Source organism: Kwoniella dejecticola, chromosome 1 (assembly GCF_000512565.2).
Source record: "Kwoniella dejecticola CBS 10117 chromosome 1, complete sequence".
NCBI classification, from domain to species: Eukaryota; Fungi; Basidiomycota; class Tremellomycetes; order Tremellales; family Cryptococcaceae; genus Kwoniella; species Kwoniella dejecticola.
The window spans coordinates 1,705,684-1,723,027 of NC_089301.1; the positions used below are offsets into that span (position 1 = coordinate 1,705,684).

The window sequence follows — 17,344 nt, forward strand, 5'->3', positions numbered from 1 at the left end:
GGGAAGAGAGGTCTATCAGGTGTCTAGGAAGCGGAAATGTGATCGAAAAGCAAGTAAAAGGTCTGACCACCTAAGGCCTTCAACCCTTGGCCTAAGACCGTATCTTTTCCTACGTTATTAGCGAGCTCGTTGATGAACCCCTTGTATCGATTGTTTAGTGATTGCACGTATTCGTAGCTTTTTTGACTGTAGGAGTGGACATTGGCAATTTGACGGATAGTCAGCGTTAGCAAGCTGCAGATATCTGGCATGCAGGTGCGTATTGGAAGAGACGTGAGGAAGTAATTAAACGATGCAGAGTTATATGCGATCAGACTCACTCAAACGTATCTGTATAATCCTTGAATCCAGGTATCTCCCTTCCAATCGTATCTTGCGAAAGCAATTTCAAATCGATCGCACTTAAAAACACGGTGTTCGTCACTGCTTTGACCAGTGGTCCGTAGCTCGCCAGTATCTCTGCCGTGGGATTCGAAGGAGAAGACAGGGTGGAAGGTAAAGATTCGGTCCCTTCGATGGCAGTTTCGAAAGCGTCGGTGAGACCTTGGACGAAGTTGTATGTGCTGGTATGCGAGTTATCTTCGTATGCTGAGCCTTGGGTCAAAGGGTCGGATTCTGAGTAATAATCATTGAGAAAGCAGCGTCAAATTGCCATGCAGCAAAAATGTGTTGATGAACCAGTCAATCAGTCATTTGTCGAATGGTTCGAAGAGGACGAGGGAAGTGCAAAACTGGATTATTCGGACATTTCGGACTCACTGATTCGAGCGATGATAGCTTGTAGATCCGCGCCGAGCTCATTGGCGGTAGAGACGGATGAAGCGATGTTGTCAGATTGGGTATCTCGGTTGTGTAACCCCAAAGGAGCAGCTAGGAGGGCGGGACATAATGATAACAAAGATAAGATGGCGAACCGCATTCTGAGTTGTGTATTCTGTGTTGACGAGTTGCTCAAAAGCGACAGACGGTACAATTGTATAGGATCATCCGCTTATCCCATCAACATACGTCTGACATATATATATATAAACATATATGGGGCCAAGCATGCCCCATTGCTCTGTCAGACCATGTCGAAGCCGGACCATACCTTGAAGCGATCAGTGCGGATCAAGACCAGACCTTTTCGCAATTAATTAATTTAGCTCCGTCGATGAGATGCTCATCACTATGTTAAGCATGTCTTTGACCCCGAACGGCCCGTCTGTCTCTTTGACGCTCCAGAAGAAACACACATGTTAAGGGAAACAGCATGTATATCAGTAATCACGGGAAGTCTAAAGACATGTATACAAGGAATGAAGGACGCATTAAAAGTGATCGATGTTACATCATACCACTAATTTGGATATCAGGCACCCGATTTATGGCACGGACACATGCAAACGAGCGGTGATTAGGTTGAAGAATCAGAACTGATGTCCTCGACATGAACGCAGCCGAAGCGTACGAGCTCAATGCTTTGCCCGTCACCTCCTTCGCCTTCAACGAACAGCTAGAAGGCGCAGTGGCTGAACACAGAAACAAGCTTAAGGAGGTCATCGTGGTGAGTAGTCCGTGATCGTAGAAGAATGTTACGGAGAAATGCCGGCATACCCAGTCTCGTGGATATTATACCGAATCTCTCCAAAACCACATGACTTATAAAGGGGGACCAGCGACGACACATCCGCTTCGGCCTCTACGTGACCCATACGGCCTCGCACGCATGTAAAGTCGTTTTGCCTAGAAAATCAAGGCGTATACCTTCACACAACTTGTAAGGCACCTCAGAAATGTAGAATTTCAGGCCGCTGTCCTCTACTGGCAGCGCGAAAATAATGATGGAAATCTGCCATACACCCTTGGACAGTTCCGTTTGATGACTCTTCGTCAACGGAGACCGCGGGCGGTGATGCACGTTCTTGGGACAGAACATCCCAAAGTCAGATTCTATAACTGTGCGGCTTCTGTCGACGACGATTGCGCAACGAACAAAGATATCTACATGTTGTCCCCTTGGCTAGAACGAAAGAGAATGTTGAGAATAGGATTGCGGTTTATGCAATTAAAGGGAACAAAGCAGAGCAATCAGGAATGTTGGAAGATCTAGAGGAACAAGAGGAGAACAGGGATGATGGTGGTGTTTCTCCACTTGCTTTAGGGTCACCTGCTCTTCTAGGAACCGAGGACAAAGGTAACGATGGCGCAACAAGTGGCAGTGCCCCTGCTGAGATGGTTGATCATATTGATCCTCAGACAGATTCCGCCTCTCCGACGCCTTCAGACGCTTCCAATGCTTCCGACAGTGAGATCGCTGGCGATGCCGACCGGTGAATAACAGGAGGGGGAACTTTATGATACCGATACAGAAGAAGCATATTTCAACGATGCTCTGCCCGACGGCGACCGCAAATCGAGACTGAAGAGGATCCTGTACTCGAAGAGACAGAAGTCGGTTGCGAAGCTGCTTGGTCCGATTCCGACTATGTGATGTCGGATGAAGAAGGAAAATGGAAAGCTCTCCTTGCCGAACTCTTAGTCTGCCACTCAGTCATCTTGGGCAAACGAAAGAGGGCTGAGTCCGATGCCGACATGGCCGCTCGAAAACGGCTCAAGATCAATGCCACATCTACCGCCCAACGAAATGAGTGAAAGTGAGAGGGAACCAGCTCCTTCGATCTTCTCGCGTCAAGCTGGCCTTGGCGTTTCTTCTGCATCAAGATTTCGATTTTGTCCTTCTCAAGCACAAATTCACACACGGATAAGAGTACACCATACTATATATGCTACACTCGTGGACGATATATACCAAAATCATATAAACGCTAAAAGGACTTTCTTGCTCGTTGTGTCTTGTTCCACTTGCCACCCTGCACTCCTATCCGTCCGAATCGTGAGATAAAGCCCTCTTGTCACTATGCCAAACCATTTTCTGCTGCGATCTCAAGCTTCGGTGAACCATGATGTGTCAAGAATGCATGATTTTACTTGTTCTTCAGGGCGAGAGAGCCAGAGTCATCATGAATGATGATGATTACCCGTAGCTCCTGCACGTCTTATCATGATTCTCGTTGTAGCAGATGCTATGTTTGCATGTCCAGAACATTCCTTTCTGCTATGAACGAGCAATTCACAAGTAAGTGTCGGGGATGGAAGCTACCTTTCATACCACACGTGAATTAAGGGGAATGACAGAGGATCGCACATCACGGTCCAAGGGTTTAGTTATACGATCAACGGTGGGTAAATGACATGGCTTAGCGTCACTGCGACTGAATTTACTGTATCATATTTTCCCGATTTCCATCGCCAATCCTCGTGCAATGACGAGACTCTTGATAATGTCTTCGCCTTCGATAATCATGAGGAAGCTTTGGAAGCTGGTCTTTCTGCTGTTGATCTGTCTACCTGCCATATCTATGAGTCAGACAATCCCAGTCTCCTCAAACATCACTGTATCAGTCACTTCGTCAGCCGAGACCGTCTCTACGACTATACCTTGGACCGATGCCCCTCCAATCAGCACCCAAATCGCTGCAGATAGCGCTGCAAGCGACCGACCGGATCTGATGTCGACAGTGCTGACATATAGTACACTTTGGGTTGTTCCGAGTCCGCAATCAACAAGTACCTCTACTGTAATCAGCACAACCTGGGTCGACACTGATCCACAGAATAGTCAATCATCTATAAAGACCGCACCGAGTACTACAAGTACAATACCTTTTGAGGCACCGCTAAGTGTCGCCTCATCGGCTCCGACTATCACGGCTTCGGAGAAACCCTCGAAACCCGCCTCCTCCAACGCTCCCTCGTCAACTTCAGAAACCCCTCCAAAGCCTTCGACCGACATGCAAGATCTGATCAACAAGGCCAGAGACGACTGTACGGAATATTTCGGGTGTTTTGCGATTGTCATGCAGTCCGACAGGATCAAGGTGAAGGTGAGTCACTGTGTCTCTTCAGTAAACTATCAGTTTTTCACGGGATCGTAAGATAATGCTGATTTCATGCCTTGTCTCACGTTGTACTGATCGCGCAGGAAGTTGGCGCTTCTGGGTCTGTCCAATCTGTCGGACCAGGACACTGGAGTCAACAATTGGACAATCAAGCCAACGAGTACAGTCAGCGGACATTTGAAGTAACGATCGACACCCCTGACGCCGGCACAAAATCCAAAAAGGTATGTATCATTCGTTGATCATTATTGAGGGAAACAATCGCTAACATGATATGCAAATACCACTTAGTGCGATTACAGATTCCTCAGCGCAGCTCCTGAAGACATCTTCATTTCCCTCAGCGTGACAGAGGAGGAGCCATACTATAAGCTTGAGGGGTATAACGAGCAGTACATGGAGTTGTTTGGACAGGATTGCGGATTACCATAGATTCGTAACTCCCGTATGATAGCGTTGAAGTGCCACATCAGTATTTTGTATCCAGAACATTACGTAACAAGAGCTGATTGTTGTTGTATCATGACGAGCTTGGTATACGCCACCCAACCGTCACTACTCGTACTTGTTCAAGTATATTACTGCAAATGAGTACTTTCCATATCCTCTGACTGCTTCTCATCGTCCAACTCAGTCATACATCGTCGCAAGAAGCTCTGGTGGAGCATCCACTTGATTATACTTAGTGACACCACGCAGAATTTGCGATACAACCAATCAGACGACATTATCGACTCGATCATCCCGCAGGCGGGGCTTATCTATACTCCACTCTTACCCCTCGATTATCTCCGCCTTGACCGCGACAAGTCCCACCGAGCCATACAGTCTCGTCTTTCTTCTCTGAATCGATCAGAGCGAGTCCCAGACATATATAAACCAGTAACCACGCATGAGCACATATCTACGGCATGTCGCACGGTATGCAGAACTCGCAAGCTGGCCCATCGGCATTCAAGGCTTACGCAAGTAGGTTCTTATCTGGGCAGATGGGTAACAAGGATGTCGAAGGTAGTCAGGTATGTCCATTCATCCCCGGAGAGCTCTATGTCACCAGATGACTGAATAATCCTGCTGTATGTGGGATGATTTCCAGATATTCCGAGCACCTTCGCCTCCTTCTCCATCTCATGATCCTTTCGCACCCTCACCATCAATAACCAGTTCTCATCCGCACTTGGCAGGCGGCTCCAGATCCCCTTCTCCTTCAGCCCACCAAACACCCCCTTTCCCCGGTCCAGGTATAGACGGTATACCAGATATCGATGAGTCCGGTCTTGGAAGTGGGATTGGCGTCGGATTGCTATTTTCCGGTCCACAAGAACCCGATGAAAGCGTGCCGCTACCTACTGCTGGTGGCAGTAAACCCAAAGCCAGGACGAACATTCCTAATCCCTACGCAGCCTCCTCTTCCGAGTCGGAGGAAGAAGCGGATTTAGATGAAGTAGCGAACGTGAGAAGATCACTACTTCAAAGACCTCCACAGAATCAGAGGAAACCACCTCAATCGGAACGAGCCAGAAAAGGATGGTTGGCACATCAAAGTGTTTTTCCACCTTCTTCATCTTCCTCAAGTGATGAGGACTCGGACGGGAGCGATAAACAGACGGAAAGTGATTCGGAGGATGACGAGCCGCGCATGACGGGGAATAGGAGGAAGTCGAGATCGCGTTCTAGAGGTCAAGAGGATCTAGGAGAAAGCCAGGGGTACATGCTCTCCCCGTCCGAATTGTACAACGTCTCTGCGGGTCTGCAAGATGCTTATAATGCCCCGTCAAACTTGGAGGAACCACTACTGGGACCCGACGAGCTAGATGAGGGAAGATCCGGAGGAAGAAGAGGTCGAGTACCGGTGAAACTGCAGGTTTATCATGGCAGATTTGGTCATTGGGAAAGGGAAGGCCTGAGGAAATATAAAGGTTCGTCAGCCTCTTTGTTGCTGCCTTGAGCTTGCAAAGCTGATTTGCTTGTGTCAAAGATTCTGGCTTCCTCGCACTATGGCTTTCCAGTTTGATAGGCATAATAATAGGCTTAGGCTTTGTATGGGGATCGACAGATGTATGTCTTCTCCAGTTCGGTCTTCATTTTTAGCTTGTACTGACATAGGAGATAGCCGCCACCTACTGCCCCAGGTACACCCACGAAATCCGCCCCATCGTTTGTTCCTCTTCTACCGTTGCTCCTCATCCTCCTGATCCCGACGTTAGTCCTACCTCCGGCTTTCCTCCTTCTACTGCGCAAAACGGTACGACCTGTTTTACTGGCGACAGCTATAAGCATACCGTTCTCCTTGTTCCTCTGTGGATGGTGGGCTCTAGGCGAGAGTTTCGATACGAGTGGTCTGGGTGGTATGGAACAAGGTGAAAGATGGTGGGGAACGACGGGACTTCGACTTGGTGCTGTGTTCTTATGGTTATTGGCAGCCTGGTTCGGTCGACTGGTATGGAAGAGACGGAAAAGATTAGATAGAACAGCTTCAGTGGTTGAGGTGAGTCAATATTGCGCGCATGTGTATCTAGCTAAACGATTCTGTCTGTCTGTCTGTTAGTTATCAACAAATCTCTTACTCACTCATCCACCTCTTCTGCTACTCACACCTCTTCTCCTTGGTGTGTTCGCATTGACTTCGATACCTTTCCTTACGCTCTTGATACGGCTAGGTACTATTGGGTACTGGAGACATCCGTGAGCTGTTGATGCCAAATCCTGACAGGATTTAGAACTGACGTTCCGGCAGACGTGAGAACACCTGGGTGTTCCATATCCGACCATATGCAGGATGGCTTATCTTCCTCGTCACACTCGTCTGGGTTTGGACGTGGGGAGTCATAAGAGGTATCGGCAGAGTAGCTGTAGCTGGTGTTGTAGGAGAATGGTTCTTCCACCGGTAAGCTGATCATTTGACCGGATACTGTCCGGGACTGATTTGGCGACGGATCCAGCGACGATCAATCCCACCCGCCTCCATTTGAGATCACCACCGCTGCAGTACACCGAGCGACCGGTACCTCGTTGGGCTCGATCTGCTTAGGAGCCGGTATAATAGCAATTGTCCGAACTGTTGGAAGGGGTGCAGCGGAAATGAAACGAGTCACCAATCCTAAATCAAGGATCCTGCCAACGCCCTTACAATTTCTGACCAATCTCACACCGATATTCGCTATAGTTGCTGGAGTGCTGGATCAACTAAACGGATACGCCTTAGTATATGTTGGAATTACGGGAGAAGCGTTCTGGCCTAGTGCAAGAAGAGCTGTAGGGTTAGCTGGACGGAGGAAGGGCGGAAGATTGCTAGATTGTAAGGTTATGTTTATGCTTGTGCTGGTCACGATAAGATTGAAGCTGATCGACGTGGTTATTGTAGACACATTGATCAAGCTTCTTCTGACACTAAGCTCAACAGCGATGGGTCTGTTCACTGGTACGGCCGGATACTTGTACATGACGCATTCATTGTCGAATCCTGGTTATGCCCCTCTCGCTGGATTACTATGTGGGGGTCTACCGTTCCTCGCTGTCAGAGCTGGGGCTGCCGTCTTAGGTGATGCGTGAGTAATGGCTTGTATGGGCCAGAATGGCGAGACTGTATATGAAACTAATCCGACCGAGTTTAGTGCCGATGCGTTGTTTATCTGTTATCAGATCGATAGAGAGTTGGGAGGAGATCATTGTGAGAAAGCTAAAGAAGCTGTAAGTCGTAGTACGCCTTGCTCCCGACAGAAGACAGAACGGCTGATATTTGATATCTTGGTAGTTCTCTGGCGAATTGCCTAGATACGAGAGCGTTGTTTGAGGCGATGAGGTGGACCTTCGGAGGGCGAAGAACTTTTGAATCGCAGGATAACATCGATCATCCGCCATTCTCGTCGTGTTTCTGTGTATCAACTTAGAAGTTTTTGTAAACATCCAATATCGTCATTTGAACCAAGGAAGGGACTGGGACTGAAACTTTGTAAATTTGTATAGTGATGTCGCTATCGATAATTGGTTGATATGTGTATATATATGGTTTGTGTCCACTCTCTTTTCCGTTGTACTCAATCCAAATGCATCAAATGCATATAAGATCTTGTTATACTGCTGTATTCGAGGGTTTTCGAATTGTAATGAACCGATGGAAGTTGATGCTTTAACAAGCTTAATTGTTCAGCTGTTCTGTTCGATTGATTCACGTGCCTGGAATGACGTGTGATGCGGGATGAAACTTGACAACCATTATCAATCTTGTGTCGCTCGGATCCCATTCGCATTTTCTGCCTTTGGAACGGACATGAAACGATCAATAATCATCTATCACCAATACTAGGCCGAGACGTACGAGTACTCACACACAACTACGATGAGGATATCACGCAAGCACCCGAACTTGCTGAACGAAATGCCGCTTGACGACGGTCTTTCAAGGGGGAGTTTGAGAGGGGTGGTCGAGTGGTACCTATCATCTGATTGACGGTCTATGATACCACCTTCTCTGCTGAGAGGTATACTATCAATGCTATGATTACTTCGATGGCATCTTTCCATCACGCTCTCAATCTGTTGATCATAGATCATACCATTACTATTCGAGACCCATTGAGAGCGGACATTGACGTAGAAGATCCATCAACTCGGCTGGCTCGTGCGCTGTTTGTGTGCTCCTGCCGCTTTGATCCGGATCCAATCGAACGACTAACAGAAAAGAGATACACACAGATCACCTCTCTTATTGTACCAGAAACAAAAAAAAAGATTAAGTAATGTCATCGTCATTGTCATTGTCTGAACATGACCCGACTTCACCTATACCACCCCTAGAAGAAGAAGGTTCAATATCAGAAGGGATATTAGCAACCTCGCATGATCACAACACTTCCCAAAATCCATCAAGTAAGAGTGGAACACGAAGGAGAGCCTCAACATTAGTCAATTCACCTAAGAGGGAAAGAGGGTCCAAGCTATTTCCAGCATTCGCAAAACCTCTCAACCCTGCAAATCCTTCAGCTTCAACTGCTTCAACTTCACTTGACACCAACGCTAAAGCAAACTCAAAGCCTACTCGCCCTCCTAAATCACCATTTCGACCTAGATTCCCTTCTCTCTCGACCTCGACTTCGACTTCATCTCCATCTTCAGCGAAACGAAAAAGGGTGAATTCTGAAGTAACTGTAATTGGTGCTGGCACAGGTACAGGCGCTGAAAGGAGAAGACAGGATTCGCAATTGAGTTTAGGTGGATTAGAATATCTGCGAGGTATCTTGAACACGTTTAGACAAGGCCTGAGATCTGATATAGACGAACAACCTGAACCACCTGAACTCCAGTCCAACTCTCATCTCAACGAGAAATCAGAAGAAGACGAAGAGGCAGAAGAAGAGACTCTGAAAAGAAGGGAACGTCTGACATCGATTTCATTATCAGCATTCTTCGGTCAACCTCCTGCCCAATCCCATAAACATACGCATGAAGCTGGATCTTCATCTGCATCTGCTACCATGTCATTATCCGATCAGAGATCGACTCAGCGACTCATCAACGAATTTATGGAAGACCTCACACCTCGATCCCCAACAGGTAGCTATCACTCGCAGAACCCATCTTCATCAGCCAGACATGCCCACATCGAGCGAATACGAAGAGCAGGCGGGCATCGCAGAACACATAGTTCACCTGGACCGCCGCCTACGCTCTCAGCTGGGAGCGATACGCAAAGTGAAAGAGGACGAACGTTATCAGGAGGGACTTTCGGAAAGTCATTGGCGCGGAATGGGGATTCAGATGGTCTGATGAGCGATATAGAAACGCTAAGAAGCGGAAGGGTCGTAGGGGATGGAACGGCTTCAGCACCCATTTCACCTGCATTGACGACAACTTCCCTCCCACCGGTTCAGTTGCCATTTATGGCTGCTAGACGATCCAACAAGTCGCCGGAGTTTCCACCACAAGTACCGCTGAGCAACCCGAACATTCAATCTGCAAATCCGCCAAAACCGGTGGTCCAGCCCCAAGAACCACCTTCACCCAAGGTTTTCCCTCCCCTTCAATTACCTTCCCCACCGCCTCTCTCTCCGGCAAATCAGAATATACCTACTCCCCTGATGATCAGTCCTCCGTTGACGCCTCCGCCAGAAACAAGAAGACCCTCCTTACCACCGCCTACCTCGCCTCTGCCCGCTCTTCCATCTGCCCGTACCTCGCCACACACCCCATCTCGCAGCTCATCCATTCGCGACTTCTCGCCGGATTCGCACCCTTTTGCGGCTGTAGTAGCTATGATGGAAGCTGGCGACTCTCCTACCAAGCGTCGGTCCCGTGCACAACTGGGTAGCGAGGAAGTTCTCAGATCACCAAGCAGAAAGGGCAAAGGCAAAGAAAGAGCCGAAGATGAGAGACCGCATATGCCCAAAGCTAGCCAAGGGAGAAAACAGACGCCACGAAGAGGGTTTATGGGTCCTGGGGGTATCATACGTGAGTACAGCCCCAAGAAATGATCACTGATTTGTGTGTGATTAACGCTAAGATATTTTCCACTACAGCTCGACTTGCCTCGAGATCGTCATTGGCAAAGCTTAAACTCGCTAGTATTCCTACCACGACACCGAACACCTCGAATCCCGCCATTGTGGCTATACCACCTTCACCGCCAGACACAGCCAAGCCTCAACCACCTCAGACCGTATCTCCTCTGACTCCAAACTCGACGACATACCTCAGACCCGCACCAGCGACCCCATTGACACCTTTCTGGTCGAAACCGAGATTTGCCATGTCAACCTCTGCACGGAACCCGTCTCCCATCCCGTCTAGCATATCTAGAGGAGGATCGCCTTCGCCTATCTTCGCTCCTAGAAGTGGTACGGATGGCCTTCCTGTTGTTCCTGGGAGCGAATTGGTGGAGATCCCGAGGTTCAAGAAGAAGGAACTGAACTTGGGCATCGTTCGGAGGAGAGGTCTTGGTCAGCGGATAACTTGGTTGGGACTATGGGCGGCTTGGCTGATGAATGGTCTTCTGAGCTTGGTGAGCCGTTTTTGCTTTGGCCGGCTGCAGGTCGGTTCGTTTGAGCTGGGGTAGCTGAGACGAATTACGCAGTTCTTCGATCTAAATGTGATGTACATACTGGTTCAGTGAGTTTGTTGATGCTTTGGGCTACAGCCCTATGATGTAAACTAAGAATACTTGAGCAGATGTACGATACATCCTTCATTCGCCACGAATAGCGCGAAAAGCTGGCAATTCACTACTGCCGCTTACGCCGTACTGTGGGCAATATCTACTTTGGCGGTATGGCTAGGCTGGGAAGTGGGATACGAGTTCTGGAGAAGATGGAGATTGCGTGAGTCGCCCTAGTGCTGCAAAGTACGTTTGTCCACCTGCTTACCCCCTCCGACAGCCCGACCTGCTGTGGAGCCAATCTACCTGTCCCTTCCAGCAAGCTTGCACCTGTCTCTGAGGTCCTTCAACCACTTCACATTCTTGTTGCATATCCGAACGTCGCCTCTCAATACGCCCCACTCTCGCGATATCATACCGGAGACCTGCTACTCCCTACTCCAGCTCATTCCTGGTCTTTTGCCGCTTCTGCCTCGTGCAGCGATTGCCGTTGTCGTACTTATCAGTTTTTGGTCGCCAGCGGTAGACGTGCAAGCGCAATATGGAGGAGCAATGGATCAAAGCTCCAATCGGGACTCCAACTTTTTCAAGAGTGATTCTACCGGAGAATTGACCACATACGCCAAAGGAGTACTCCTGACCTTTACTGTATACATCGCATTGCGCTTATTAGTCGTAATTGGATCAGGTATTGGATTATGGGTGTTCTCAGGGAGACCATTGGGAGGACTTGTTGGTCATCGGTTCAACCGAGGAAAACAAGTCTCCGGACCACCGACGACGCCACGTAAATCGAAGTCATCCTATCAAGCTCGAGATCCAAGCACCACATCTTCGCCTCAGAAATCATGGGTCGACCAGGAGAACGAATTTCAATGGGCTTGGAGGGATCGTACAAGATCCAGAATTCAAGATGCGTTCGAACTTTGTATGATCAGGCGGAATGATGGTGGAATAGGAAGGCTCAATTCGTTCTTATACCAGAGCGAAATCCCTTGGGGTAGGATGATGACGCAGCAATCTCGGTCATCTAATAACCTGTATCCGAACGCATCGACGATAGAGCTTAATAATCGAGTGACGCCGGGAAGTCCTTCAAAAGTGAAAAAAGTGATCTCGGCGGGAGATTTCATAGATGGTTTTGTCGAAGGGAAAGATCTGCCATCGATAACTACTACTCCCGACCGATCATACTTTAAAGCCAGAACCCCGGAACCAACAAGACCTGAATCGACACTTGAACCGAGTACGAATGCTGCCAGAGTCCCAATACACCCATCGCCATCAAGAGCCAACACAGCAGCCTCGAGTTCCGCAACGGATATCTTCTACACGCCTTTTGAAGGGAATACTCCGCAGACTGAGAAGACGAGGTCCGTAGCGGAAGGGATACACAAGATTCCGACTCATTTACAGATCACACGGGATCAAGCTCAACCTCCGCCAAGTGCTTATAAGTCTCATGGTGGATTAGATGAATTCGGGGTTAAAGAGAAACCCCAAGCGAGGGGTGGTTCCCCAGACTCAGCCAATGGGTCAGGGGAAGGAGATGACGAATCGACAGGATTATTAACTCATTCAACAGCCAACTCGGCTCGGAATGGTGTGATCAAGAAAAGCAGAAGCAGAAGTTCAACCGTGACTTCTTCGGATCATTCTTCCAACGATCATTCGAATGCTTCCCCGGTGGCTTCAGGTAACAAATCACGATCGTCTTCGTTCTCTTCCATCAAGGGTCATAATCAAGGTCAGGGTAGGAAAAGAGCTTACACCTCTGGATCACCTTCGAAAGATTCCCTAAGAAGGACAAGATCAAGTAGTATCACCTTACTCCGAGAGAGCGTCACCAACGCGGCCAACGCTTCTGGACAGCTGATCCGTCGAGCAAGAAGTGGGACAGTGCTTAGTACGACGAGCAAGTATTCTAAAATGGGTGGAAGTGATGGAGAGGAGGGTGAAGAAGGAGGGGGAGAGGAAGTATTGGATCCTGGTGAGTTGGGTTCCTCTTCTTTTTCCTTTCCCATTTGCGCTACCCCTCCTCTCTTCCTATGAGAGTGGTACCAATCCGTCAATAAGTCAGACGCATGATCTGTCGGCTGATGGGCATGAGTATTTTCTTATCGGATCAGGTAAAATCACACCCAGATCCAGGAGAGGGACAGGTTTAGGAATGGGTTTACCATTCGCCATAGAGGAGAACCATAAAGCCGAGGGCAAATAAACACCTAGATTTCGATCACTTAGTACTCGAGTACTCGAATAATGAACGGAACTTTTCTCTTCCCGGCGGCTTCTTCCCGCCGATCTCAAGCCTCAAAGTATGTGAATGTGAATGTGAATACGGCAATATAACGACTCCCAAGCTCAGAAGCCGACATGTGAATCATGAATGATTATAGTGATGCGATCGATAATGATGATCGACAATTACGGTAGATTACGATAATGCGATAAAACGACTGCGAACGTGTGCAACGGAAGTAAAATTTGATTAAAATAGGACTTGACAATTGCGATTAGGATAGGAGTTGATGTAAAAAATTTGGGTTGCTTTTGAATCGAAACAGGAAGTATGTGTATAGGAGTTGGCTGGAACAGAGGAAAGGATCATAAGATACGACAGTTATACGACAGTAAAATGTGAATAGTGTGATTTGACAGTCCAACTTATAATTCACAATTCAGTAACGATAACGACCTTTAACGAATTTCTGCCTTTCCCTCAGATCAACACAAATATACATTCTTACACGCTTTATCCATATCCATGTCGGTATGATTATTTATAGTGAATGCAAAGCAAACCAAATTTGCTTTGAGTATGGTGCATGATCGATGCATGTTCACGATCTATACAAAGATGTACATGCTATGATGGCATACAACTTGTCTATATATGATTGTACAACTCTAATTTGGGAGATCCTATTCGGGAAAGTACCTGCTTTTTGTCTATTCGGATTCTTCTATTGTACTGAGTTTCCTCGGTGTTGGAATTGTAGCCGATGGGGTTTTGTTAAGTAAGACCTTGGGTGATCTGGAGATTTGCTGTTGTTGATGTTGTTGTTGGTGTGGCGGTCTAAAACCTATACTCTTGATTGTATTCTCATCTGACCGTGGGGAATGCAGAGGCAAGCTCGATGATTTGTTGTCTTTGGACGTGTAGGTAGGCGTTGATGCCAAGATGGGCGATAAGGAGAATGATTGAGATAGCTTGTTGAATGTGGGGGAAGCGTCAAAGGAAGACACCAAAGAAGTTGAGCTGGATTTCGTTGTTGAAGGTACAAAGTATTGGTTGATTTCGCATGCGCCATCTTCTTCCATCAGACTACCGCGATTGAGAACACTCGACAATGACTCTTCCACTCTGGCCATCCTGAATTGGGTTTTGGACTCGGCTTCAGCTTCTCCTGAATAAGTGGAATCGTCACTTTCTCTTCTGTGACCGTCCATCGACCGGAGTGATTCCGCATACGAAGTGGCGAAAGAGTGGCTATTGTTGGTATCGTCTTCCAGGGAGAAGGCATATGATTGAGATTGGGATAAGCATTGGCCATCATTCCCACTTGCACCTGCACTTCCATCTGATCTTAGTCCTTGGATCCTCAGTCCGGCATTCGAGGTTGAGCTGAGAGAGGTCGAGGCTGAAGCGTAATTTGAGAAACTGAGAAATTGTGGCGACGTCGCCCAACTACATGGTTCTTCCACGCGTACACGCTCTTCTACTTCTAATTTCGCCGTGGATGAGTTGCGGGTCAGGTGGAAAGTCCTATTTGGCGGACTGACGAATTTAATCTGAGGTTGCCTCCTTGAAGTTGAAGGACCTGATGTCGATGGGGACGCGAATGAGTAAGGCGGGGAATAAGGGAATTGGTGATTGGAGGAAGACGAGGCGCCTCGATACGATGAGCCGACAGAGATGAATGATGAATTGCACAACGATGGATCTATACATTCGATAGCGCATTCGCAGGATGATGAGAACGATGCGGAGAATTCAAGGGGGGTCATACCGCCTGACGAGCATGAGAAGGTGGGAGTGGTGAGTAATGAGTGGGCAGGGGAAGCAGTGGATCCGGATGTGGCCAGTGTCTCGTCGAGCTCGAATGGCACTTCGATATCTGGATACATCGGCCTGTATGAGCATGATTTTTCACGTGCAAGTCATGAGTCATGACTGTGTACGTCGACTTACCGCCATCGCCTTGCTCATAGGCTAGCGCTTCCTCCTCTGCCTGCACGAGCTTCTTTTGGTTCTTTAGAGTGTTGCATCGAACTCTTAATTGATGGACGTTTCGATCCTTCTTCTCCCTGGATCGGTCTTTCCAATTGGGGTTGATGACGCTCCTCAGCTCCGAGGGACCGACTGTACATCGCACAGTGGGGATACTGCTGTCTGACAAAGACCTCTCAGGTCGACTAGGTCTAGCGGGTCTGCCCAAGGGATGCTCATCTGGAACACCAAGAATCGTTTCAATCAGCGCCCGAAGGCATACGAAGGCGCAAAATTTCACCGGGACTCACCTTTCTTGAAGATTGAGTTGAAGCTGAAAGACAATTGAACTTTTGTGAGTAAGAATCTTCCTGGCATGATGCTTGAGTAGGTAGACTGTGGGTCTGTTGCTATGTTGTTGTGCTGTTCTAGTGCACTTCGGTATGTAGCTGGACCGTTGGTGCTGCTTTATCGTATACCAAAGAAGGACAAGTCACTTCTGAGGTACAAGATAATATGTCTTTCCAAATCTAAGATCACTCCGGTTGTAGAAGGACAATTGAGTCGGTTGTTTTACGAAGGTGAAGCCGTTTGATGAGACCGACTATATGGATTGAAGTATTGCGATGTTACGATGACTTGTGAGACATATCTTCCGAAGGCCGGAGTGGTACGACTGTGTAAATCGTTCGATTGTAGCTTAGATGATCGATGTTGGTGAGGTATGTAGAGATATATTGAATCGTTGCCAGATGAAACAAAAGACCTAAGATCTAAGATTACTTGACTGACTCATCAGTTGATATATATTAGCATGATGGATCCCCTATTTCCTCGAAGTCGTGTCTTGTCTCGGATTATCAGGTGTTTTTTTCGTTCTCGCTGAAAAGGAGGGAGTGCGTCAATCACAATAAGCATAGCGAAGCCCAAAACCTCCGTCTCCTGAACACGTTAGGAGGTTATCCTTTTCTGGGGGAGATGGGTGGGTGTGGAACCCAAGATAAGGAGTTGGAGCAGCACCGAGACATGGAGGAATGGATGCAAAAGAGAGTATGGGTAAATCGGGACGAGATAAGGGACAGGTGGTTATTCGCATTGGAAGCGCAATCTCGTGATGCCGTCATTCTTATCCACATCCGTGAACAGGTCAGTCCTCTGTGAAATGGTCTGGGTCTTGGTGAGTGGAGGGAAGGACGGAAAAAACATTAGAATAAGGCCGGAAACCGTTCAGGGTATCACGGCTCGTCGATCCTTCGCTTCCTTCCTCCCTGTCTTACGGAATAACTTCAGCCTGTTCAGGATCGGAAGACTCGGACACCCAGGGGGACGCGCACACAGTTTCTATTGAAATTACCGCAACCCGGCCATGTGGTCGCAGATCGAGATCCGCGGTCCCTGTACCTTGTACCACCGGACCAGCCTTCTGGTTTCTACAGTGAAGCGAGTCCGTACGAAGGTTCTGGGCGTGAAGGTCCTCCTGCCATCTTGTCAATCAAGTATGCTTCCAAGACCAAGCTGGACCATGGGACGCATTGAGTGTTGCTAGTAGTTTGCTTCGAGCGTGAAGGGAGCAACACATCGATGTTAGAGCAGCTTGAGCTTGAGTACACTTTTCCGTCCCGCTCAGGGTTCCTCGACTTTTCTCTTTTTCGGTAACTCTACATCAGGGATCTTGACATTGAGTAAAAGCTCCGGCACACAGCCGCTCCGTCCCGCTCTGTCAATCTTCACGTAACGCAACGGAAAATTTATGAGACATTTTGACGTGTTTTCAAGGTGAATCCGATCCGAGACATCGCGCGTCTCCTTCAAACATCCTCACTCTCGGTCGCCACAAATCCCTATTGTTCAAGAGCATACCTACACTTTTCGATTTCAGTTGATTGATGAAAGGGTTACTATCGTGCTCTAAGTGGATAACAGGGAACCGTGTCCCGAATGAAGCACTGGACATTGAGTGAACGAATTGGGACATCGATCGCTTGGTTCGATTACTGGTTGGATGTAACGCGGTGATTGATTGCTTTGTCATAAAATTTCCACTCGACCTCAGGACGCGAGAATACAAGAAGCCCTCATGCACAATATGGATAGTCCCAT

The 17,344-nt window shown here is 48.0% G+C and overlaps 7 protein-coding genes across 7 annotated transcripts; 5 read left to right on the top strand and 2 right to left on the bottom strand.

The window, feature by feature from the left end:
• Nucleotides 1-23: 23 nt before the first annotated feature.
• I303_100641 (uncharacterized protein) lies at nucleotides 24-919 on the bottom strand (the record flags this gene model as incomplete). The annotated part of the gene is made up of 3 exons (XM_018404015.1): nucleotides 24-186; nucleotides 321-615; nucleotides 760-919. 3 exons carry the CDS (start codon nucleotides 917-919, stop codon nucleotides 24-26), a joined length of 618 nt encoding a protein of 205 aa, XP_018266669.1.
• A 510-nt stretch (nucleotides 920-1,429) lies between these two features.
• On the top strand, nucleotides 1,430-1,763 carry I303_100642 (uncharacterized protein; the record flags this gene model as incomplete). The annotated part of the gene is made up of 2 exons (XM_065968158.1): nucleotides 1,430-1,546; nucleotides 1,650-1,763. 2 exons carry the CDS (start codon nucleotides 1,430-1,432, stop codon nucleotides 1,761-1,763), a joined length of 231 nt encoding a protein of 76 aa, XP_065824230.1.
• A 313-nt stretch (nucleotides 1,764-2,076) lies between these two features.
• Nucleotides 2,077-2,634, top strand: I303_100643 (uncharacterized protein; the record flags this gene model as incomplete). Its single annotated transcript, XM_065968159.1, has 2 exons — nucleotides 2,077-2,312; nucleotides 2,355-2,634. The coding sequence occupies 2 exons, from the start codon at nucleotides 2,077-2,079 to the stop codon at nucleotides 2,632-2,634; spliced, it is 516 nt and encodes a 171-aa protein (XP_065824231.1).
• A 689-nt stretch (nucleotides 2,635-3,323) lies between these two features.
• Nucleotides 3,324-4,373, top strand: I303_100644 (uncharacterized protein; the record flags this gene model as incomplete). The annotated part of the gene is made up of 3 exons (XM_018404018.1): nucleotides 3,324-3,926; nucleotides 4,025-4,165; nucleotides 4,233-4,373. The coding sequence occupies 3 exons, from the start codon at nucleotides 3,324-3,326 to the stop codon at nucleotides 4,371-4,373; spliced, it is 885 nt and encodes a 294-aa protein (XP_018266672.1).
• A 479-nt stretch (nucleotides 4,374-4,852) lies between these two features.
• I303_100645 (uncharacterized protein) lies at nucleotides 4,853-7,734 on the top strand (the record flags this gene model as incomplete). Its single annotated transcript, XM_018404019.1, has 10 exons — nucleotides 4,853-4,960; nucleotides 5,038-5,860; nucleotides 5,920-5,999; nucleotides 6,055-6,429; nucleotides 6,490-6,626; nucleotides 6,679-6,828; nucleotides 6,884-7,239; nucleotides 7,306-7,489; nucleotides 7,556-7,631; nucleotides 7,696-7,734. The coding sequence occupies 10 exons, from the start codon at nucleotides 4,853-4,855 to the stop codon at nucleotides 7,732-7,734; spliced, it is 2,328 nt and encodes a 775-aa protein (XP_018266673.1).
• A 946-nt stretch (nucleotides 7,735-8,680) lies between these two features.
• I303_100646 (uncharacterized protein) lies at nucleotides 8,681-13,252 on the top strand (the record flags this gene model as incomplete). The annotated part of the gene is made up of 6 exons (XM_065968160.1): nucleotides 8,681-10,388; nucleotides 10,457-10,938; nucleotides 11,011-11,045; nucleotides 11,106-11,254; nucleotides 11,312-13,021; nucleotides 13,161-13,252. 6 exons carry the CDS (start codon nucleotides 8,681-8,683, stop codon nucleotides 13,250-13,252), a joined length of 4,176 nt encoding a protein of 1,391 aa, XP_065824232.1.
• Nucleotides 13,253-13,983: 731 nt separating this feature from the next.
• Nucleotides 13,984-15,622, bottom strand: I303_100647 (uncharacterized protein; the record flags this gene model as incomplete). The annotated part of the gene is made up of 3 exons (XM_018404021.1): nucleotides 13,984-15,152; nucleotides 15,227-15,484; nucleotides 15,556-15,622. 3 exons carry the CDS (start codon nucleotides 15,620-15,622, stop codon nucleotides 13,984-13,986), a joined length of 1,494 nt encoding a protein of 497 aa, XP_018266675.1.
• Between the last annotated feature and the right edge of the window lie 1,722 nt (nucleotides 15,623-17,344).